Raw genomic sequence first — 25,307 nt, forward strand, 5'->3', positions numbered from 1 at the left:
CTGCGTACTGCTTGCTGTACAGAGAGGCCCGAGGCCAGTTATGTTGATTTATACCACACACCACTGTCATTTCTATGGTCTCCATGCACTCTGGTGGTACTGTAAGGACAACGGTGGCGGGTTGGTTAGAGTAGAAAGAGGCAAAAGACAGGCGTTGTACTCAGCTGTTGATGTGTGCAGAACCAGGAGTAACTGGCATCTGTGCAAGTGTGTTTTCTAGGTGTGTTTTGTTGTGTACACTGAAGGGCTTTTGTTGCCTGATGGGAAACATCCAGTGTTTGTCTTGTCGGGTGCTCGAGACTAGTAGAGTGGTTGAGTCCGTGCTGTAAAAACCGGCATGTAGCTGCCGGACCTGTAATGATTTACCGGCGCCTGACTTGCCAGAATAACCGGGGCATTATAGCCCTGGCAGTAAGTGAGGCGCCGGTAAAATGTTGATCCCCCTTCCCATGGAGTCCGATAGGCGATAACGGTGCTTCCGTGAAAGTCTGCTGCCGGGCGCAGTTCCGCCTGCCAGGGTCAGACCTGGCGGGTGGAACGGCACCCGCCAGCAGACTCGTAGTTTGCCAGTCCGGAAACAACACTGCCGGTAAGCTTACCAGCACCATTGTTTCCGGACCGGCAAACTTGTAACGAGGGTCGATGTGTGGTTGAGGGTGATTTAACTCCAGGTTTTCCCTGGCTGTCCGCGGCGTCTATGGTGAGGTAGTGAGGGTGGTGGAGAAGGAGTGCTTCACTTGCTAAGCCATCTTACCAGCTTAATCAGAAAGCAAGGAGGAAAGGAGGGCCACTGCAGTGTTGGCAAAGCGCAGTTCAACATCATGGATAACCAAGGCTCGAGTCCTAAAAAGGAAAGTTGGGGGACTCTGACGCACAAATTGGCAAGTGACGGCACATGAAGAGAACAGATCCGAAAGTTACGCATTTACATTTCTTAAACTTGACTTTCAAAATTGAAGGTGCACAGACCAAATACGTATTTGCCAAGCGAACATATTTCCTAATAACACTGCTGGCTAATTAGAGAAGTTAAGAATCATTAACAAAACATGTTATCAATAGTGGCTGTCAATGTTCGACATGTCAGCGGCGCGTTATCAGTGGTTCCTGTGGTCTTCCTTGTAGGCCCGTCCGACATTGAGCACAGCCTACCCCACGCATGCGTCTCTGCCTCCAGGACTGATATGCAATCTTTATTATAACATGTACATGTTTAAACTTCTAGTTTGTGAAGCGTTTAGTGCATCATATGATACACCGTTAAACTCCTTCTGCTGCCTAGTCTCCTAAATTGCAATTTCCACCCCGCCAAAGGCATAGTCCGTAATCACCGCCAATTGCATGGGATCCCCAGACACACGTCAATACATTTTCAATGAACTCCCTAAGAGCATATTCTTCTAACAACTCAGTGAGTTCATGCACCATTCCCAACCTCCCGCACACCCACCTCTAGCTTCTCAATGAGCCACTCACCCATTACACCTCCCTCATCATAGTATCTTCCTCAGAGATGTAAGGGTACCTTTGCCCTCAATGTCTGCTATATAATGCAGAGAAATGCCCCCAAGCTGGCAGGCCAACCCTGTCGGAAACAGCCCCCCTCTCAGGGGCATATCTCCATTAGCACCCATGGAATTGCCTACACGGGTGCTAATGGGGTGTTTACAAAAATAAAAATCCTTTTGCTGTAAGACCCAGCGCTGTGCTGTGGTTTCTAAGATCACTTTCAATGTTGATGACCGTGACATCATCAACATTGAAAACAAACTCGGGAAAGTACTGCCAGGCCCAGTGCCGCAGAGCAAAGGTAAGTTACTTAAAAAAATAAACAGTTTTAGCACCTGCGTAGGACGGGTGCTAAGAGGAGGCGGGGACGGGTGCTGGCTAGCCCCACCCACACTGCTCGGAACCCGGGCTTGTGCCTTAGAATACAGCCAGCATTCTGAGGATCCTGATTGACCAGCGACCCCTTCTAGGGGGCTAATGTTTCAGTACCCTGTTATTTTGCAGGCTATGCCATACTACAGTTTACTGGAAATGCAGTTGTGTGTAGCAATGCACTTTCATATGACTCAGAGTGCTAGTGCTTTACATCTACTCTTATGCCTGCTTGGTGCTTCACAAATGCTTAGGTTACATAACATACCACAATATAACATACCCAACATACACTGAACCTTAGACCCAGGGCCCATTAAGACGAGGTAGCAATACTTTGAGATTTACAGGGATGCAGAATTTACTGAAACATCAATAATCAAACTGACTCAGGAAGTTGGCAAAACTTGGTCTGTTTTATTTGCAATTATCTAAAACAAGGAGTTACAACGAACATCAACGACGTTCGCTCGATTTCTCTCAGCGCATATCATGTTTAACACAACTTTTATAGTCAAAACTCATCATAAGTGTTGTCACACTACGTGGCAAACTACAAAACTTTCTTGGGGATGTGATAGGATTACAGGGAACATCTAAGTATACGTTCCATACTGAAGGGGGGAGTGATTGGGTCTCTACTGTCAGGTGGGCAACTAAGCCCATCCCATATGCAAGTCATCTTCTGTGTCATACTAATACTCAACACTTTATTGGTTTTACAAACTATAGGGCTCTTTGATACGTGGCCCTCTACCATTGGTTTGGCACCATTGTACCCTTCTGGAATATTCCACACGCTAGCAGCACACAGGCTACCACTCCAGGTGCAGGGAAGGTCGGCATGATCATGCCTCCCCTCCCAATTAGCCCAACATCTATCATCACTCTTGCAGTCTGCCAGTCAATTAAGGCTTTGAACTCAGCCTTGTAGAAGCGCTCTCTGCCTGAGAAATAAAGGGAGTATCTTCTTGGTTTTGTTGTACCTCAACCCAATGTCTATTTTGATCTGACCATGTGACTGGAGACTGTGTTTCTGAGCTAATTTCTGCATGTTAATTCTATTAAATGATGAACTTTTGACGCCTTCAATGTTTTTCCATTCCATTTCAAACAGAAGTTTGCTTCTTTCTCACATTCATGTAACTACTGGATGGACAACCAGCTCACGGTGGCCTCGTGTTCTTGGTGCTGGGCCAGCCAAGCCTTTCTTGTATTTCTCCATTGACTTTAGTTATTTTCCAACTGCGCCACACTGAAAAACCCTTTCCAATCACGGGGTTTCAAGCCTTGCTTAAAATGCACTGTGGAATATCCAGGTTCTATACCTTTCTATGTATTAGACATTGGTGTATCGCCACAACTATTCACTACGTAGCCAGCCTTAAAATCACTTTGTCTACTTGGGTTACTGCGTCTGCACAAGTGTAAACTGATTTGTATTTTCTTCAGCACTTCTGTAGCATGAGCATCTTCATCTCGAGCCCGAAATGTTGCTCATCTTAACCACCTCCTCTGCAGAACTTATAAAACATCTATGTTCTTTTACCTCGTGCATCTTTTCTAGGTGCGCCATCTCTTCTCCGCATGACGTCTTCTCTTTCACTCATTTTCACACTTCTTCTGGGACCTTGTCCAAAGTCCATTCTTGTGAATGCAGATAGGGCTTTCTCAGTGGATACCTTATTTCCAGAATTTTCTGCGGTACAGGCATCCTCACTGGTACTGCCCGTGTTGCAATTTCCGGCTCACAACATATAGGCAACATGGGGGCGTAGATTTCGGTGGGGGAACTTGACTCCACCTCTACAACACAATAGCTGGTCAAGTCACTGAATGCAAGTGGGTCTGTGGCAAAAACACGCAGATGCTTAGAACACAATTGAGGTCAAAGATTGTTGAAGAAATAGGACTAACATTGGGGACCAATACAATGCAGCACCAGGTGTTGAGATGGAGCAGTTTCCATGTGCAGAAATGTGGCAACCTACTCCACATCGATACTCTCAACTCTCGTTTAGCTGTCAAACACTCCTCTGACATATGCCGTCTCCTGGAAGAGCTTGATTTGGATGCACTCGGTCTCACTGAGACTTGGTTCATGGCCAGCTCTGTCAGAAGTTTCGATACTCTCCTTACCAATGACTACAAGATCCTCTCCAAACCCAGAACCAACCATCCCGGTGGGGGTGTAGCCTTGATTTTCCCGGAGTGGATACTTGCTTCTATCATTCTAATGCAGCACTCCTCCTCCTTTGAATGCCTGGTCTGCAGGCTCTCTATCTCTCCTGGCCTCTCTCTCACTGTGGCCACTATCTACAGGCTAGGCTGCCCTCTTCCTCTCTGAGTGGGCTGACCTCTCCTCCTCGCTCCTTGCCTCTACCTCTCAACTTCTTCTCTTCGGAGACTTGAACATCCACCTGGATGCCACTAGCAGTTCCTCAGGAATCTTTCGCAACCTCTGCAATTCTCTCTCTCTCTCTCTCTCTCTCTCTCTCTCTCTCTCTCTCTCTCTCTCTCTCTATATATATATATATATATATATATATATATATATATATATATATATATATATATATATATTTATTCTTTCTTCTGGTCCGTCTCACTCTGCAAGGCACACCCTGGATGCTCTGATCTCCCCAGACCTCCCTTTCTCTAACCCTCTCACCACTTCGCTCTCTTGGAGGGATCACTTTCTCCTTTCTTCCCAACTCCATCTCCCTTCCCCGCAAGTCAAGCCGACTCCAGCACTGCCAGCTACCTTCTTGGTCATCCAACCCATTAAGTGTGTGCTATTTGAGGCTTTCACCAATAATTCTTCTCTTCCTCCTGCACCTTTGGCTGACTCACACCCTGACACAGCCCTCTCTAACCTTCCTCTCTCTATGTCTAACACTCTGGATGTCCTTGCCCCCGTCACGAGGATCTGCTTAAAGCCCAAATCCAAGTGCAACTCTTGGTACGATTCAGATCTCGCTGCCCTTGAACGCAAGTGTAGGGCGGCAGAGAGGAAGTGGAGGGCATAAGGTGCACCCCTGACAAACTGGCCTGCCACCTGCTCCAAAGGCAGTACAGACTCTCTGTCCCTTCTAAGAAGCGATCCCGTATCCAAACCCGCATCTCTGCGGCATCTAACAACTCGGCTGAACTTTTCAAAATATGCAAGGAGCTGGCCAATCCTGATGCAGTCTCTACCACTCCTGTTCCCTCCCAGGCACTCTGCATGGCATTGACCTCTCATTTCACTACAAAACTCAGAGCATCCTGTCCTCCCTTTCTTCCTCTACCTTCTCTTCCTCCTCCTCTACCACTCCTGGCCCATCTGAGGCCGTCTCTCCTCCTCCTTTCTCCTCCTTTCCCCTGTTCACCCCAGACGATCTATTAAAGTCTTGTCAAAGTAGGTTCTCCCCTGCTCATCCAGAACCATCAAGGGCCACATGGCACCCTTGCTCCAGCCTTGGCCGATTCCTGCAATCACTCCTTTGCCACTGGAACTTTCCTCTCCCCCTTAAGCACTGTCTTGTGCACCTTCTAAAATAGCCCTCGGCCGATCCTTCCTCTCCGGCTAACTCTTTCCCGATCTCCATCACTCCTTTCATGGGCAAACTCTTGGAAAAGCGGGCCATCTCCCAGCTTAATCTACATACTGAATCTGTTGGTTACCTCCATGACCATCAGTCTGGCTTCACAGCTGCTCTCCTAAACACCCGTCAAGACTTGTTCTCCAATCTTGATTCTAATCTCCCTCCTGTCCTCATTCTCACTGATCTATCCCCTGCTTTTGACATGGTTCACCATACCATCTTGTTCAATTGCCTCTGCGACAACCTTGGTATTATTGATCAGGCCCTGGCCTGGTTGACATCCTTTCTCACCGGCCAACCCTCTCAGGTCCACCTGGGGTCTTTCCTCTGTTCTATCGCTCTCTATTTGTGGTGTTCCCCATGGGTCTAACCTCTCTCTCTCTCTGGCTATTCAACCACTACCTGGCATCTCTTGCCCACTGCATCGCTACTTCTGCTCCAACTTTCAATGTTATGCGGATGAGACTCAGCTCTCTTTCAGGCTCCCTTCAGCCACCGCTGCATCTTCTCTCATACCAGACTGTCTCACCGCAATTCAGGAATGGTGTACCGCTAATGATCTCTGCCTTAATGACAGTAAGACTGAGATCCTCCTCATTGGGACACACACTGCCTCCTTTCCTCTCTCTCTATGGCCACCCACTCTGGGCCCACTTTTTGCTCCTTCCTGTGAGGCTAAGAACCTTGGTGTCATCTTCGACTCCACCCTCTCCTTCTCTCCTCACATCTCTGACATCTCTAAGAAGTCAAATTATCAGCTGCGCCGCCTTAGAGGTATTCTTCCTTTTCTCACTTTCCCCCAGAAGATCACTGTCTCCAGAGCTCTGGTCCTCTCTAGGTTGGACTATTGCAACAGCCTGTTTCAAAATCTTCCCGCCTCTTCTCTTCAAAGCTTACAACTGATCCAGAATAGGACTGCAGCACTTGTATTTGTCCTCATGCCCAGGGATCATATCTCTCCAGCTCTGAAATCTCTTCACTGGCTCCCAATGGCTGCAAGGATCAAGTTCAAGACTTGATGCATCACCCACAAGGCTTTCTGGGGCCTGGGACTGCACAACCTCCAACTTTCTCTTAGAAAACATCTTCCTTCTAGAGTTCTCCGCTCAACCATCTCCAACTCTCTGAGAGTCAGACACTTCTCCAAGCAGAGAGTTGGGGGCAGATCTATCTCCTCGGCTGGGGCATCCCTCTGCAACAGCCTCCCTGCCTCTCTCAGACTTGAGCAGAACCACCTCTGGTTCCAGAAGCAACTCAAGACCAACCTTTTCACTTCCGCTTTTTTTCTTCCTCTCCCCTGCTGATGCACCTGACTGCTCTGCGCACTGGTCACCTTCTGAACTCGGGGCCCAGGCTCCTGCATGTCCAGTTGCCATAGCACTGCATCCAGGTTCCCCAGCACTTAAGGATCTGTATCTGCAACCCTACATTCTCTTCTCTCTTCACTTATGAGCCACCCACTGACTGCACTTATGAGTTAACTGCACTTCCCTCTGCCACTCCCACATGGCACTTCTCCCCTTTCCTCTTCCATGCAATTGCACAATCTGAATACCACAAGGCCTAGTAAGATCATTATTTTGTCCTCCCTATGTTTTTCCCTCCTTGTCTTGTCGCGCCTAGAAACACTTGTGTACTGTCGCGCTATAAATGCCACATCATATCATATCATATCTGTCTCCAGCCGATGAGATGGGTCTTGTCTCCAGGTGCTGAGATTTTTCCCAGTTTCAGTTGCTGAGATGGGACAAATGTTTCTGGATTGAACTGTGACATAGCTTTTCTGATGATACCTCCCCCCAAGTGCTGACATGTGCTATATCTCAAGGTTTTTAGATGGGACACATCTCCACATGCTGGCATGCAACCTGCCTACCGATGCTGACATGTCATTTGTTTCCCCCAGCTCTGTGATCTCTCTTCTTTTGATATGAGATGAAACCTCTCTCCAGGTGTAGAAAGGAGTCTTGTACACAGATGTTGAGTCGTGATCGGTCTCCATACATTGAGGTGTAATCTGTGGCCAGGGTTTGAGATGGGACCTGTTTTCGTGTTTAGAGAGTTGACCTTTCTCTAGGTGTTGAGATGAGATTACAGAGGTATTCTGAGATGGGACTTGGCCAAAATAGTCCTAAAAATGGATGGGATTTGGGATTTATCCATGAGGCTGGCAGTGGCTGGGATGGTCGTGACGTTGGACCTGGCATACAATGTTCAGACTAGCAACCAGACATTTTTTTTCCCTACATTTTTGCTGGCTCAAGTTTTTCGGCTGGTATCTATGTGAGGTGTTTACAAGGTGAAACCTTTGTAGAGTGGTTCCAAGATTTGATCTTGCTAGTGTGGTTCTACGATTTGACCTGGCTAGCTATTTTTGACCTGTCTAATGCGGTTCTGAGAGTTAAATTGGCTAATGTGGTTCTGGGAGCTGACCTGGATGGTGTATTCTGAGGGTTGACCTGGCTAGTGTGGTTCTTAGATTTCGCCTGGCCACTGTGGTTCTATTTTTGACCTGGCTAATGTGGTTCAGGGTGTTGCGCTAGATGGTGTAGTCTGAAAGTTGACCTGGCTAGTGTGGTTCTAAAATTTGACCTGGCATGTGGGATTATAAAGTTTCACCTGGCCATTGTGGTTCTATTTTTGACCTGGCTAATGTGGCTCTGAGTGTTCAGCTGAAGGGTGTGTTCTGAAAATTGGCCTGGCTAGTGTGGTTGCAAGATTTAAATCGGCTAGTGCGATTATAACATTTCACCTGGCTAGTGTGGTTCCAAGATTTTACCTGGCTAGTGAGATTATAACATTTCACCTGGCTAGTGTGGTTCGAAGCTGTGACCTGGCTAGTGTGATTACAGGGTTTCACCTGGCTAGTGTGGCTCTAAGATTTGGCCTGGCTAGTGTGGTTCTGAGATTTCACCTTGCTAGTGTGGTTCTGAGAGATGTCCATGGTAGTGTGGTTCTAATATTGGACCTGGCCACTGTGGTTCCGAAAGTTGACCTGGTTGGTGAGCTTCTGAAAGTTGACCTGGTTGGTATGGTTCGAAGATTTCATTTGGCTAGTGTGGTTCTGGGATGGGTGGTTGTTGCTAAAATAGGAGCTGCCTCTAGTTTCAGGAATGTCTTTGCATTATTACTGCAATACAGGACTTCATGTTGCCAAAGCGATTGAGCTGTTGCATTGCACGTGTCTCTGGAGAGCTCATCTTTTATTTCCACCTTGTTTTTCAGCCACAGTTTCAAGATTCAGAAAAGCAGGGACCCAGCCCTGGACATGTTTTACTTCCACTGCCCGCCGCAATTAGAGGGTGAGTATGAATACGCTATACTGGCTATGTATTCCTGGGTAGGGACATGGGATGAACTGCTCTTGGAGTATCCCTCCATAGTGCCCTGGTGGGGGTGGTGGGTGAGTGGTCTATTGTCTTGATAGCCGTGCAGAGTGTCAAGGTGTGTGGATTGTCCTTTCTTGATATACCTGCATAGGATCATGCTGTGTAATCTCACCTTTCTGGCTATCCATACATAGTGTCATGGTCGGGGTGGTGGGTGCAAGATGATTTGTCTGGATATCTCTGCATGGGGTCATTGTGTGTGGATTCCTAGATATCCTTGCATAGAGTTACTATGTGCGTGCGCTCCTCCCTGGACATGCCTGCATAGGGACAAGGTGTGTGGATTCGGAAACGTCCAATAAACCAGTTACAAAAAAAGCCCGAATGGGTGATTTGGCCGAATTTCAGCCGATCGAAAATTCCAAACGGCCGAAAAGTTCGACCAAATCCCCCATTCGGTGGCAAGGGCTGCAGGGGTGTCCCCTGCACCATTGTTCACTATACAGTGAATGGGAGTTGCAGGGGTGTCCCCCGCAGCCGATCCCGTACGAGGTAAAAAAAAAAGGCAAGGACTCTGCGGCGCCGGTTCCCGATCACTGAAATTAAAGGGAACAGGTGTTGCTGGGACACAGTGAGTCGGAGGCACACAGCAAAGTGTGTTGCCGCAAAGTAAGTAGGGGGTTGGGGCGAGGGGTTGGGTGTGGGTGGGGTTAGAAGCCAGGGACGTCATTTAGGGGTCGCACATGCGACTCCTGTGGTCTCCCATGCTACCCCTAATAAAATATATGTAAATTATTTTCTAATTGAGGCTCCTGGGCTGTGGCCAGCAGCATGTGGCTCTTTGTTTCTGGAGTGGCTGGTTTTCTGATAGCTATAGCCGGTAAGATATCTCAGTGGGTTGAGTGCTTGCTGCTGCAATGTGTGTGTGATCTGCAGGTTGCAGGTTCGACTCCCGGCAAGGCCAACTCAGCCTTTCATCCTGCTGAGGTTGACAAATGAGTACCAACACAGGTTGGGTGATAGTGTATGTATATTTGTTCTATATGAAGCGCTTAAGCCGAAGTGCTATATAATAACACACCATTGTAGTTTGGCCTTGGACATCTGCTAGCATTCATTGATATGGTAATATGGTCCAATATGCACTGATATTAATGATACATATGTAGATCGATTCTTGTGTGAAATGTATATCACTTTACAGTGATATCGTAACCATATTTTTCGTAGTGTACTCAGAAACAATGCTAAGTGATGCCACTTCTTGTTTTGTCAAGGGGTGAAAGGTGTTTCATTGCTTCCTGTGATGTCACTTGGTGGGTGGGGTCAAATGAGATCACTTCCTGTGATGTCATCAGAGGTCAGGGGTTACGTGAGGTCACTTCCGCTACCCTTGGCATTTTGGTGAAATGACGTCCCTGTTGGACCCCGACCTTTTGACCTTTTCTCCCTCGAACATTGCAGCCACAGGCTTCCAACCCCAATCCGTGGATTGTTCTCTCAGGGTATCCCTGAATAGGGTCGGTCAAGGTGTGTGGACTGTCCTCTCTCGATATCCCTGCATAGAGTCACTGTGCATGGATCTCCTCTTTGGGCATGCCTGCATATGGTCATGGTGTGTGGATTCTCCACTCTGTGTATCCCTGCGTAGGGTCATTGTGTGTGTAAGCAAAACAGAAGAGGTGATGGCTGGAGGGTTTAGAATAAATCTTACCTCTGGAATTACTCTGGGCAACCCTTCAGGCCATCGAATTTCACCCGCCAAGCCATTACAAAAGGGGAAAAACCATATGCAAATCAATCTTGGTCCCACCCCAAAAGGGGCAGTCCAGCCCGACCTGCTCGGTCGCTTCCCTTCTGCACGAGACCACAAGCATCCCCAAACATATTTTGGCCTCATTGGGCCTTATCAGTGCGGAGTAGCTTGGGTTTCTAAATCCAGCAGGCACAGGACCCATGTCTGGGCATACCCGTCCCACTCGGAGTGACTAAGCAAAATAAAAAAGGTGATGCCTGGAACATGGAAACTCCTCTCTGGATATCCCTGCATAGAGTCACAGTGCATGACTCTCTTCTTTGGGCATTCACTTCTCTGGGGATCCCTGTGTAGGGACATTGTGTGTGGACGCTCCTCTCTGGATATCCCTGCATAGAGTCATGGTGTATGCCTCTCCCCTTTGGGCATACCTGCATAGGGTCACGGTGTGTGGACTCTCCTTTCTGGATATCCATGCATAGGGTCATGGTGTGTATACTCTCCTCTCTGGATATCCATCCATAGGGTCATGGTGTGTAGACTCATCTCTCTGGACATGCCTGCATAGGGTCATGGAGTGTGGACTTTCTTCTTTGGCTATCCCTGAATAGGGCCATGGTGTTTGGACACTCCCCTTGGGATATCTCTAGATATCCCTGCATAGATTCATGGTGCATGGCTCTCCATTTTGGGCATACCTGCATAGGATCATGGTGTGTGGATTCTCCTTTCTGGATATTCCTGCATAGGGTCATGGTGTGTGTACTCTCCTCTCTGGATATCCATCCATAGGGTCATGGTGTGTAGACTCTTCTCTCTGGACATGCCTGCATAGGGTCATGGTGTATGGATATTCCTCCTTGGCTATCCCTGTATAGGACCATGATGTGTGCACTCTCTTCTCTGAATAACCCTGCATGGGTTCATGGTGAGGATTATCCCTCAGAGTTCCCAGAGTATCCATGCATAGTGTCATGGACTGTCCTTGGGCGCATGGTCTCTTGTCTAGGTATGCCTTCACCAGGTCATGCACGTAGTCGCGGTCTGTCTTCTGGATAGACCTGCATATGGTCATACTGGTAGTGGGGGTGTTCTGTTGGGCTCTCTGGGATAACAGAGTGGAAAAAACATTTTTGTGGTTAGGGATGTTTTTTCTTCTTCCACTTAATGGCCTTGCTGACATGTTCTAGGACTGGAATCTGTATATGTGGCGAAAGTGCTGGATAGTAGGATAAAAAATATATATTGTTCTCCTAATTAGATAACTTTCTGTTGTATTGCTCCCTTTTCAAACTCCCTTTCCTTGCCTACATGCCTGCTCGTGAGCTATCCCCTACCTGGCCCGCTCTATCTCCTGGCACTCTTCTAAATCCAGAACCTTTGCTCCCAGGCACCTCTCATCTTCACTGATTCCCCCCCACCCTACACCACCTCTTGGTTTGGCTCTTTCACCCTCCTGGCCCCTCAGCACTGGAACTCGCTAACCCCATGGATCAAGTACAGTCCCACTATAACTGGCTTCAAGAGCCGCCTCACCTACTGGGAGTGATTCTTGGTTTCCATATGCCGCATAGCTCCCCCCTCTATGCCCCCGTCGCCGTCATCTCCACTGTCATGGGCGGTGTGGACTGTGTGCTTGTATGTAACTGTAAAATGAGTATGTGATGATTTTTTTCTGTAATGTGCTGTCCTTTACTGTTCCAATTTTCTGTGCCCAGCCCACCTTCATTTCCTGGTTTATCGAACATCCAACATGCATGCGCCTTGTAAAGCTCCCACTAACTGGATCACTGTGTTCTGTAATACGCCCCGTGGACAGTTCTTCTGTATGGTTGTTCTGGTGGGTGGTCTTCTGCCTGGGTACCTCTGGGTGGGTCATGTTGAGTTGACTCTTCTCTCAGGATGCCACTCCAAGCGATCATGATGGGCAGGGTTAATTTCCCTGGGCGTTGCCTCACAAGGTAACTGGGTTCCCTCTGAATTGTATAGAATCACGTTGGTAGGACTGCCAGGGGCCCGTGATCAGTTCTTCGGGTATCCCTATAAAGGGTCATGTTTTGAGGGGTTCTCTTGTCTGCGTCCACCCATGAGACCCTGATCCAGTCTCACTGAGCAGGAAACCAGAAGGGTCCCTTCGAGCTGACCTTTCTTGTAACCTCTGCCTTTCCAGATACTAGGAACACGTACACAGTGAAACCACCAAAGGTTCACAGGCTTTGAACCAAATATACATTTACACCAGCAAACATGGTGATATATGATGATATGATTGGTTATGTTTGTGTGTGTGTGGGTGTTTGTGTGTGTCTGGCTAAATAAACAAACAAAGATGTCATTTAGAACACAGATACGATGCATAGTTCCACTCAGGGGGCTTGGGATTTACAGTCGCACGGTGTGGGCCCCATGTCCCTCACAGCACACCCACTCACAACCCTCCCCCCCCCACCACTCACTCCCAAGCGTCAGACCTATGCCCCTGGGGTTTCTGAGGACCCATCTCGCCCCCTGCCTTACTGTGGTGAGAAGGCCCACGCCCCACGATCTTTCTCCCCCTCTACTCTCTGCTCCACACCCTTTTCTTGCCTGCCCTCCTCACTGTTGCCATCGACCTCTCTTGGCCGCTCCTGTTGGAGCCTCCATCTCTCCTAAGGTCTCTTCTCTTTATCCTCTCCTCCCAAGACTTTAATGTCCTTCTCCCTTGTTTTGTGCCATGACTGCGAATATAATGACTTAAATCTCGCCCTCTCTCTCTCCCCCCTCTCTCTCGCACTCCTCCACACTCTTCTCCACCCCACCCATCCACTTCCCCTTCCTGCCCCATCCCTAGTACTCGGTGTCTCTATCCCGCTCTCCACCTCTTTGTTCCCCTGTCTCTCTCTCCCCCCTCTCTCTCTCTCTCTCTCTCTCTCTCTCTCTCTCCCTCCATCTGTTGTACTCCTTCACACTATTCACCACTCCACCATCCACGTTCTCCTGCCTGCCCCGGCCTTGGTACTAAGCTGAGAGAATTCCCCTACTCTCCCTGTACACGTTCTCTCTCTCTCGCTCTCTCGCTCTCTCTCGTCCCCCCCTCTCTCTCTTCCTCTCTTTCTCTCCCTCTATCTCTCTTGCACTCCTCCAGACTATTTTCCACTCCATCCATCCACGTTCCCCTGCCTCCCAACCACCCCCTGCTAAGCTGGCGGAATTCCCCTCCTCCGCTGTACACTCTTTCTCCCCCCTCTCTCGCTCTTCCTCTCTCACCCCCGTCTCTCTCTCCTGCACTCCTCCACACTCTTCTCCACTCCGCCCATCTCACCTTCCTACCCCGTACCTAGTATTCACTGTCTCTGTCTCTCTCTCTCTCTCTCTCTCTCTCTCTCTCTCTGTCTCTCTCTCTCTCTCTCTCTCTCTCTTTCTCCCTTTCCCTCCCTTGCACTCCTCCACACTCTTCTCATCTACACCCATCCACTTGCCCGCCCCTAAGCTGGCAGAACTCCCCTCCTCTCCCTGCACCCTCTTTCCCCACCTCTTTTCTCGTTCTACTCCATGCCTGGGGCTGTGCTGATGAGACCCCCTCCTCCTTTATCCAGCCCCCCTCTCGCCTTTCTTTCATCTCCCCCAGTCTCCCTGTGCCCCGTGCCCGGGGCGGTGCTCGCCGAGACCCCCCAACCCCCCACCCCGCACAGATGTTGGGTGTCATGCCTCTAATTGACACCGTGAAGGAGGGCGGCCCCGGCCTGTGGCCGCATCAATCTTTAATGCTGTTTTACAAACATCCTGGAAAACGATGAAAAGATGTTTTAAAAGCTTTACAGAAGCATCAATGGCAAATCCCACTTTCAGCATCAATAACAACCCCCCCCCCCCCCCCACTCCCCCTGGTCCCCCTCCCCGCTGCCTGCGGCCCTGCTGGGACCGCTCCAGATGGCGTGTCTGGGCTCAGGAGGACCCCCTTCTGCCGCAGAGAAGCGCAGCACCAGCGCCGCCACACAGGCCCTCACCCAGAGCCGGCAGGAGCCGGCAGGAACTGCCAAGCCTTCAGACTAAGGCCCCGCTATTCACGTTGGCGATTGTGCAAATGCACACATGTGTTCTAAAGTGATTTAGCAACGGGCTCATAATGTGCAGGGCGATTTGGATGTTAAATGAATCCAATAATTTGGCAAGTTAATTAGTCTACACCAGGGGGCCAAGTGAAGGAAACCCTGCTTCTGTCTGCTTACCAAGAAAAGAGTGCACGGTCAAAAATAATGATTCTGAACACATATTTGTTCTTGAAATATACATTAAGTAGAAAATGTGTTGGTTTCAATTGAAACACGGCAGTGGAGTGTGAATATTAATCACGAATAAAAGTTTGCAAGTGGTTACATGTTGGAACAAATTAAGCAATTTGAAGTATGTTCATGATCAATTCTTTAGTTGACAGTTTCATCCAATTAAATCATGATCAGCTGGAACATGTTTTATCTGCAATCTTTAAAATGCCCTAACATTGAATTAGCCTGACCCGCGTTTCATCCATCATAAGCCCTTTTTCAAGGTTGGGTTTCCACAATATGCATTTATTGCGATGTTGATGTTTACTGGAAAAATAAGTATTTTGCTCGTGTTCTATTTCAGTTCTTAACTTTGTACTTTCCAATACTGCTTTTTTCAGCCGAGGTTAGTTGCTGTCCTCAATTTCCATCAAATTGGCCAAGAAGGGGATTTTGTGTTCATTTTTACTGCAATTTGGTAGATTTGAAAGTGGAGAAGATGCACTCCAATCAGACTGGGATGTGCAAGAACTCTAATATTAAACCTGATTCTGAAGGCTGCCTGCGCAGTAGGTTCGTTGAGGGGCGGGCCCGCAGAGGTTTGCAAGGCAATAGGGCAATGCCCTTAGAGTCAGGCTTACATGCTGGAGCAGAGGACAAGTGTCTTTTGGCCAAAGTGGGCCAGTTTGATGAGTTACAACAACATTTAGAATGTCATTTTGAACAATGTGACAGATCAAATATGATATGATACCTCTGGGTTTTGCGCGCTATGTAAATGGATAAATAAATAAATAAATATGATATGTTATTTATAACGCGCCTGTACAAAAGTGTTTCTAGGCGCTATTTGCACTATTTAGTACCGGGCGCAGACGGCGCTATTTGCGCTACTTGCAGCACATTTTACCAAACACTCTCATTTGGGCTGTACTCACACAGTCGTCATGAAAAGAATTGAACTGTCATATAAGCTTTGGGCCCGTTTTTCATCGGTGCCCTAGCCGATGTTTTTCGCAGTGGGACCCCGGTTTGGGGGACCGTGAGGGATGCAGGAAAATGCTTTTCTTCTTCAAGATGCATCTAGTGGTGGAACAGATGTTTGTCCGGCAAAACAGCTTTTTAAAAAATACACAATTTGGAGGGATTACGCAGCATTGTGCGCAATACCTTAACTTTAACATTTTTTCAGTCTCACAAAAGAACCCATCAAAACTCTGATGCTTATTTTCCAAATGGTTTTCTGGGCTCTGCAACTTGGGTTGGACGATCACAATCTGTTGCACGGCGCGCCTGTGATGTACACGTAAAACCGTTGCATGGAAAACAGCATCACACTGCATCTAGGAGCCCGATGGCCGCACCAGGCCCTTCAAATGCCAGCGAGAAATGTTCACCGAAAGCACGTCCAATGCAAGCAGAAAGGCTCTCCCAAAAACTAAGAGCCCACACGCGCCAACTAGCTGGCACCAAAACACCAGACTAACAGGAAACATGCGTATTGAAAAGGGAAACATTGTGGGCTCTAAATTCAATAGCATATTCCCATTTTAACTGTTGCTTTACATTTTTTATTTTGACTAAATGAACAGCACGGTGGTCATGTTGTTTTATTTTCAAACTTTTTTTAAACATTAATTTATTTTTGCATTCAAATATTATCAGACGACATATACAAATACGTGATACACACTGAATACAATTGGTTGCAAATGTGTCCACTGTTGAGCCCAGGTCATATGCTTTCTCTACTTCCCAGTGTATCAGCCAATGAACAACCAGCAAAGGACATTTTCTTTTGGCACACATAAAGTTCTCCACAGTGCCACCACAGTTCAACCTTCCTTTAAAAAAAACAACAAAGGGAAAACACCCCCTCCCCCCAGCATGTTCCTCAAGACTCTTCAGAAAGGATGTCGTGGCGGAATGCACCTTGTCCCCATCTGTTTGAAATCTCGCGGGAGTTTGGACGTATGATGTGATTACGCGCCAGAGGTCACCAGCCAAGAATTGAACGCTCTCTTGTGCGAACACAAGCGCACTTCTCCTGTGCTCTGGACATGGTATTAGTTATTCTTCTGGAGGCTTGCTTTGATCTCCGTGCACTTTATCCTCCCCAGCGATGCCATTAGATCGATGCGCTGCAGGCCTGCCCGAGCTGCACTTTGGGGAGGGAGTTGGGTAGGCCTCGCTGTCCAGCAAGCCCTCCCACCTCGGCACGTGCCGCAGGCAGCATATCTCAAACGCACACACACACATTTGCACAATGAAATAACTCGTCTGTATGGCCGGGGCTTGAATTTATTGCAGGGGGTGACCAATCGCATTGCCATGAAACATCAGACAAAGGCTTTTCCTTTGGGGCAAAGTCCTTGGTGAAGTGAACACCTGCTGGCACCTGCTACAAGAAGGTGGGGAGAACCAACTAATGCCCTTTTCTCAGGCTCGGCCAGGCCTACTGGGCAATAGGGCAATGCCACAGGGCTGGTCCAGCGTGGTCAGTTTTCCGGTCTCATGTGGGTCAATGTAGGGGCATGGACAGTTGGTTTTCCCGGAGGGGTCTGAAGAGGGCTGGTGGCAAAATAAGTCCCATTGTAGGTATAGGGACTTACATGAAATTGGAGGGGGGTGGGGGACCTGGGTTCTGGAGTACCCGCATACTCGGCGCCCCTGGGTCAATGTGATCATTTACTGCACAGTGACTCTGCCAACTTTGGCCAATATCACTGTTAAAAAGCAAACTTTATCACTATTTTTCCTGGTTTCTGGTAGAAGCGCATGATTTGGGGGCTAAAAAAAAAAAAAAAAATAGGGAAAACCATTTCAACAAGGCTGCCATGCCTAAAGGCTGAACGGCCTTGTAGCCTTACCTCCGAGGATGCCAACATCCTACCCACCTCAGGTGCTAATTTCGCAATCACCCCTACTTTGGGAGGTGTACAGGGCCTGTAATGGTCCCGTTACAGGCCATGAACACCCCCACAGCAAGAGGGTGAGAGCTAGTCGCTCCCCAGGGCTTCATCAGGGTGCAAATGGTTTAAAAGTGTTTTGTTTTGGGTGGAAAGACAGCTGCGTGCATCTTGCGCGTGCCCAATCGCCTGTCAAAAAAAGCCCCTTTTCTACTTCTATTGCTGTGGCCCAATACATACCGGAAGGAGTGCAGCAACCAGAGCCGGTTCGTCTGGTTAGTGGGCCGTGTTGGAGGTGATGTTGGGGCTGGAAAGGGGCGGGTAGAGGCAAGGGGAGGAACGGGGGCTGTGGCTGCGAAGTGCCAAAAGAAAGATGGCGGAAGGGACGCTGGTGGCTGGTGGAACATATCCAGACAATAGCAGTTTCCGCCCCAGTTTCCAACCACCTGATTGACTGTGCACCCTTGCCAGGGTGCCAATTAGTGTAACAACAGTTCGTTGTGTAGCCTTTTCCTGAAACGCACGAGGTCTGCAATGTTTATAATGTCCTTGAGCAGAGTGTTCCAAAGGCTTAGAGCAACTGCAGGGAATCCCCTATTCCTTTTTCTGTTGTAATGTGTGAGGGCCCATGGTCTGTTAAGAGCAGTAGTTAGGCTAAGAGGTATTGCTTGGCATTGCGCCCATATGAATGGTAGATAAACGCCATGAATGCGATTCTTGATGGACTGGGAGCCAGTGCTGCCCTTCTAGGTGTTGGGATATTGGGTGTCTTGTTTTGATACCCTCAGATCTCCTGTAACACGTCCAAGTGTAACCCCAGTCACCCAGATACTCGGCTCTGGCCAGACGGTGCTCTGCACCTGATCCTGCGGAAGCTCTACCCGTGTACTTAGACATCTTCTGAGGCCTGTGCACACTTCACCACACCCTTTAACCTCCCGCATTGCCATATAAGTGAACATGCCCGCCTCCCAAAAAGGATGACCATGCATAGAACTGTTTAAGGAAAACCTTTTAGCATATTGTACACCTTGGAAAATTGATAATGCATTTTCATTGGATAATCTGTGGGCTATACGAGCCAGTATAGCCTGTGGATTTTCCAGCACGCCACCTTCCAGGCTTGCTGGCAACATGGAGCATACCCATAGTCAAGTCATCACCATCACCCAGGTGGTTTTTTATGCTGTTAAAAGACCTGGCCTTATGTCCGCACAGCCGATTAGCCATGACACATTAGGGGGGGATTCTGGGTTATCAACAGGCTTGTGCAGACCCCTGTTACGTTTATATCAAAAGCAGAGCTGGCGTCACCGCTAGGAAGTAGAGACCGCTAACCCACCTGCTGTAAAGGCATAAGTGAGTATTACTTGCATCCACCATGTATGCACTTTAGACGTTTATCCATGGAGAACTGACACTTTCCCTAAAAGCACCATATTCCTTGAAAGAAAGAATATGGCTTATGGACATCAGAACCCCCACTCCTGCATGCCCTGATTTGCATCCAAACAGCAGCCCTGATGACCATCATTGACGCAGGGCCGACACTGCAAGGGGAATCTCTTTGCAAAGATTTACTTTTGCGTTTTTATAAAATAGGAGTTAAAGCATGCCCCTTTTGAGGTGTCATTAACAGCTACTGCACGAGTTTTTGCAGGATAAGCTAGGCATTTACTGGGGAGCAGCGCCACTATTATGATTTACTGAAGGCTTCGGAAACGTAACAGACTATTCAGAAATTCTCCTATTGACACTGGTGCACACACTGTCCCCAAAAAGACAGATGCTCTCATCTTTGATGCTGGAAAGCACAACACCGCCCCTCCAATCCGTGCCCCCACCTCAGAATGGTGGTGCTGGAAAATGGCAGGGAGAAGGACGGCTTTCCACACTTCTGTACCCCAGAGCCAAGAATCAGGCCCTGAGTAGGCAGCCTTAACTGTATTCAACACAGGCTGTGCTATGCAGGGTCCGTGGATGGAGTTTATTTCAGTATTGCTCCTTTCCTCTTTTTGATGGGGGGTGTCAGGAAGAATGCAGTTAGAGAGAGGAAGACTTCTAGACATCGCTGTAATGGGGTCTTGGGATTGAGGCCTAGGAGTTAGTTCAATGTTGTGCCCCCCTATATGCTCAGAGAGACGTCCATCTCAAAGGCACATGTCACGGTAGAGCAGTGTCACTGGGGTAATGCTGCGGCTGAGTCCTTTAGTTGCCCAAAGTTATGCAAAGGTGGCTGGCTGGGTCCTAGAGTCGAGCCCATTGAGCCATAGGCATGCAAACAGCGAGAAAACCAAGCAAGGAATTCGTGTTCCTAGCTAGAAGTGACGTTGGTGCATACACGGGGGGGGGGTCTCACAGTTGTGTATTAAGCCACCTGGCCAAGCACTTTGTAATGAACATAACTAATGGGAATTCAAGTGACCATCGAGATGCCTTCAGATTGTGCATATAAACATGTCCAGTACCATGGATAGCATTAGTCATATGCTGAGGTCAGACCTTGTGTCAATGAAATACCTCCAGTCCTAGCTTCTGTTAGGGAGCCTTTTCAGTACCGTGACCTTGAAAGAGGGAAACCTATGTCCTGTTAGCTGGTACCTGCTATTCTTGGCTCTTCCTTGTGGAACACCTCTGTGCTGCTCACAGCCATGGAGATTCTGATGAAAGAAGATGTGCGGATGTCCATAAAATCAGTTAGTGACAGTTCTGGAGATTATATGGGAGGAGACTAGCCAGCCCCAATACTAATGCAGATGTCATTCACTTAAGATAACCTCACCTCCTGATTACACCAAAGGAACTCACTTCTGCTCTGTTGACACCATTTCTGTTTTCCTTTTCATAGTTTAAGGCAAGTTAGTAATATTGTTCTCATAATATGACATCCAACAAGACCCCAAGGATGATCTGAGGCTGCAGCGTCCCACAGAGTGGTCCACTAACAGTTCCACATGTCTCTCATTGTCCATTGGTAATCTGGTTGATGGTCTGGTTCTACTTGGAGGGTGACATGTGAGGTTCTCTGAGGGCACAGCTGTGAACATTTGTTAGGGAGTTTTCCTTTTCTCCTCTGACAGGTTGTTAGGCTTTGGTTGTCTTCTTTCTCTAATGTGGTCTGTAATGGATAGCCTTGGATACAGCTCTGAAGTGGTCTATGATTGCTTGCTCCTGACTGCCTCTGATATGCATTGCTAAGGATTGCCACTGTTTTTCTTCAAACAGTGTTTGTCAGGAATGTTGCCCTTTCTCCCCTGAAATGTTGTTAGGTTTTGGGTGTCTTCTTTCTCTAACGTGGTCTGTTATGGATAGCCTTGCATATCACTGTTAAGTAGTTTGTGATTGAGTAATCCTGACCTCATCTGATGTACAATGCTTATGTTTGCAATTTTTATTTCCATCAGATCATGCTTGCTAGTGGTGGATCCCTTTTCCTGAGATGGGTTGTGAGGGTGTGGGCATCTTCGTTCTCTAATGCGGTCCATTAGGTTTAGCCTTCGTTTTACATCTGAAGTTGTCTGTGATTGACTGCTCTTTGGCTCCTTTGATGTACAATGTTAAGGACTGCCACTGGTTTTCTAGGGGTAGTTCCCTTTTTATGTGAGGGTGTGCACATCTTCTTTCTCTAATGCGGTCCATTAGGGATAGCCTTGGTTATACCTCTGAAGTTGTCCGTGATTGATTGCTCCTTGACTCCTTTGATGTACAATGTTAAGGGCTGCCACTGGGTTTCATCAGAGGCTCTTTGCTAAGGGTAGTTCCCTTTTTATGTGAGGGTGTGCACATCTTCTTTCTCTAATTCGGTCCATTAGGGATAGCCTTGGTTATACCTCTGAAGTTGTCTGTGATTGATTGCTCCGTGACCCCTTTGATAGAAAATGTTAAGGGCTGCCAATGGTTTTCATCAGAGGCTCTTTGCTAGGGGTAGTTCCCTTTTTATGTGAGGGTGTGCACATCTTCTTTCTCTAATTCGGTCCATTAGGGATAGCCTTGGTTATACCTCTGAAGTTGTCTGTGATTGATTGCTCCTTGACTCCTTTGATGTACAATGTTAAGGGCTGCCACTGGGTTTCACCAGACACTCTTTGCCAGAGGTAGTTCCCTTTCTTATGTGAGAGGTTGCCAGGGATTGGGCATCTTCTTTCTCTAATTGTTGCCTGTTAGGGATAGCCCTGGAGATACCTCCGAAGGGGTGCATGATTCATTTCTGCTCACCTCCTATGAAATGCAATGTCAAGGACTGCCACGTGTCAAGATGTAGTCTCAGAACTAGTCCTGGGGGAGGGTTATGAGAGGCACACTTAGTCGCTGAATACAGTATTTGTGAAGTCTTGCAAAACTTAAACGTGAGCTGACCAGTAAGGCAGACTTGAGGAGATTGTGAAAGTGATGTGTAAGGGCAGTTACCCACGCATAGATACAGTCAAGTATTTGCATCCATACATAAATATAAACATATACTATTTATTAGGCCACAGCACACTAAGCAAGTACATCTTAAAAAAAGAAATATCACACAGTACATTGATTTACACCTATATACAGAGTTAGTAATCTCAAAGTGAGATTACCCACACTTTTTACTGAATCACAGTAAAATCAATTCAATAAAGCAAAGGAATTAATCTGTAGAAGTAAAGTGAACAGTTCAGTGAATTACCACATAAACCATATGCCCTGCCTTATACATATAAGGCAGACACCTAACTTTAGCATTCGTTCCCTAGCATGTAAGTAGGTTGTGTGCCTCAACAGAGTCAATGTTGAGGAAAATATCTCAGAGAAGTGTTGGAAGTCCCATGAACAAGCTTCGGCAAAGCCAATAGGTTGGTAAAAGATGGCGTTTAAAAGCACCTTGGATGTAACAGGTTAATTTAAGATCTTAGGGGTACTCTCTAAATCCTGTCACACTGGGGCCAATGTTGGGGGAACCCCTTGATTAGAACTCCACTAATCACAGCCAGGGAAGAGAGGGGAGGGTGTGGACTTTATGCCCATTTAATGTTATGTTATGTTATGATATTTGGCATTTATATAGCGCTGTATATATCATTGGTATGACATCAAAGCGCTGGTAGGTTGAATGCCCTCGGGGACCGTAGTCCAGGTCAGTTGAAGGAGTAGGGTGTCGGTGTGCAGCTGATGTAGTTGCTTGATGGTAGCTGCTTTCTAGCATTAGGTGTGGCGGTAGTTCAATGTGTGCAGTTTGGCGGGTGGACACCAAGAATGGGTTCTGGCTGCGTTAGGCCTGTGGGATGCTTATGTGTGCAGCTAGGCCAGTTTTTCGTGGGGTATAGCTGCGTTTTATTAGAATGATGAGGTGTTTATGGGATAGTGTTTGTATGTGAGAAGCTAGGCCGAATTGATAGAGGCGTATAACTGCACTCTAATTGTGTGATGGTGTAGACTAGAGAGTAAGCATAGTGATATGATATATGATGGTTCATGCAGACAGCGCCTACACATGATGCGCTTCAAAGCGCTCGACGATAAGGGAGGGAAACAGGGAGTATGCAATCAATGTGCAGCTACTCACTCAGCATCAACCAGCATCAACCAGCCCCTAAAGCTGCTTCTAAAGTAGTTTCCCTACCAGATCCTTCCAGATTGCAGTCCACAAAGCAAGTGGAAAATGGCTGTTGGAAGCAAGGCACAGACACACCTGACTTTTCCTAAGCAATTGCAAGAGAGGAGGGTGGGACTGAGAAAAGGCCAGAAACAAATAAAGGACTACACCCCAGGGACTGCACTCTCTAGATGCAGGCCAGGAAAGAAAAATTTGGTCAGAAGCCACAAAAACACTAGACAAAGCCACCAGATTAGCACACACTGCTCACCAAAAATGATTGAAAAAACACTCACACCACTCCAATAGAGTTCAGGAAACAGGCCAAAAACAGATTACAATCAATGTGCAACTACTCATTCAGCATATACCAGCCCCTAAAGCTGCCTTCCAAAGTGGTTTCCCTAATAGATCCTTCCAGATCAAAGGAGGTGGAAAATGGCTGCTGGAAGCAAGGCACAGACACACCTAACTTTCCCTAACCAATTGCAAGAGGGGAGGGCAGGACTGGGAAAAGGCCAGAAACAAATAAAGGACTACACCCCAGGGACTGCACTCTCTAGATGCAGGCCAGCACAGAAAACCAGGGTCAGAAGCCTCCAAAACACGAGACAAACCCACCAGATTAGCACGCTCTCTGTAGATCCGCAAGTCACAAGCTGGCTCTCCCTACCCCTCTGGCTTACACCTCATGTCTCACCATCCTGGAGTGTCACACGGGATAGGGAGATTACATTGCTGCAGAATTCGTCAAATTCGTCGAATTTATTTAGACAAATTTGGCCACAAATATTAGTGGGGGTGGGTAATCATGGTAATAAAGAAAGGGGGAAGTCGCGGGTGCTGCGGGGGTCTACTCCGCATATATTTGCGGCCAAATCAAAAAAAGATAAAATAATTAGATGAAATCGAATTCGACAAAAATAACTCGACCAGATCACATAGAACCGTGTCACACACCCACCTCTCTGCTTTTAGTTGGTCCTTGCACCTCACACTCTGCCTGTCTATGTCGCCGTGTCTCACAGCCTATGTCTCAGTGAGTGCCTGACATGCACTTTCTCGTCTATCCCTCAGGCTCCGCTCCTTTTGGCAGTCACTCAACGGCTGATTTCGATGATGGATTTTTGCGCAGGAAGCAACGCCGGAACAGGACAACTTTCACCCTCCAGCAGGTGAGGCCGAGCTCAGCACCTGAATACTTTTTAAAATACTCTGTGCATCTCAAGCCACGTACTCGGGTGCTCTTTAAATATCTCACCTCTTAACACCAACATGTCCTCCACAGAAGCCACCACCCCATAACCACCCACAGTGTGCGGAATGCCCGCCCTCACTAAGAAGAGGCAACTAAGCATGGAAGAACTGGGTATCCTTACAGAGACTAGAGTAGATGTTCTGCTAGCCTCAACTTTTCTGGGAATTTGTTCAAGCATTTAACTGCTTCATCGAGGAAGAGTCACCTTAGGCATGGGTCGTCTGAATCTTGTCGAAAGGATATTCTTTTCCAAGAATGCTACCTGTACCACGTGATTGTGCTTGTAAGCACGAGGGACCATGACAATGTATAGATTCATAGCCCCAACCTCCTAAAATCCAGTGTAACCCTAAAATAGCCCCGCCAGACAACCAGCGGCAAGTAACCATCACATATGATCACCTCTCCGTGAACACCTGGGCCCTCTCTCTAGGAGCTCAGATACTCTTTTTAGCTCAAGAGGCCCTTTTTTCTCTAAACCAGGCACCTCTTTTGTCTAATCCCTTGTTCTATTTCTCTCTCGCTCTTATCCCATACCCATCTTGTCTCTGACCCCCAATACCTCATCTCGGATCCCGACCGCACCACCTTTATTTCCTCAAATGTTCTTCTTTCTCTCTCTCTGAAACGTATCTGTTCCTGGTTACCCGAGAGCATGTGGCCTTTCTTGTACCCCCATTTCACCAAGGCTGAGGATAGGGGCCTGCCCACTGGACTCTACATTTGCATGGTCAATGACAATGTAAAGGTCCACAAATGTGCACCCTTTTTTTAATG

General features: G+C 47.7%; 1 protein-coding gene across 1 annotated transcript in view; it reads left to right on the forward strand.

Moving 5' to 3' along the window:
- The window catches only part of DRGX (dorsal root ganglia homeobox), a 143,362-nt gene that overhangs the window by 16,989 nt on the left and 101,066 nt on the right, over nucleotides 1–25,307 (forward strand). Inside the window, exons 2-3 of the mRNA XM_069612199.1 lie at nucleotides 8,694–8,770; nucleotides 24,350–24,447. Coding sequence (XP_069468300.1) covers nucleotides 8,737–8,770; nucleotides 24,350–24,447 — 132 coding nt within the window. The 5' untranslated portion in view covers nucleotides 8,694–8,736. The remainder of the gene's footprint in view (nucleotides 1–8,693; nucleotides 8,771–24,349; nucleotides 24,448–25,307) is intronic.

This window comes from Ambystoma mexicanum, chromosome 8, assembly GCF_040938575.1.
Source record: "Ambystoma mexicanum isolate Mex_15411 chromosome 8, UKY_AmexF1_1, whole genome shotgun sequence".
Taxonomy (NCBI): domain Eukaryota; kingdom Metazoa; phylum Chordata; class Amphibia; order Caudata; family Ambystomatidae; genus Ambystoma; species Ambystoma mexicanum.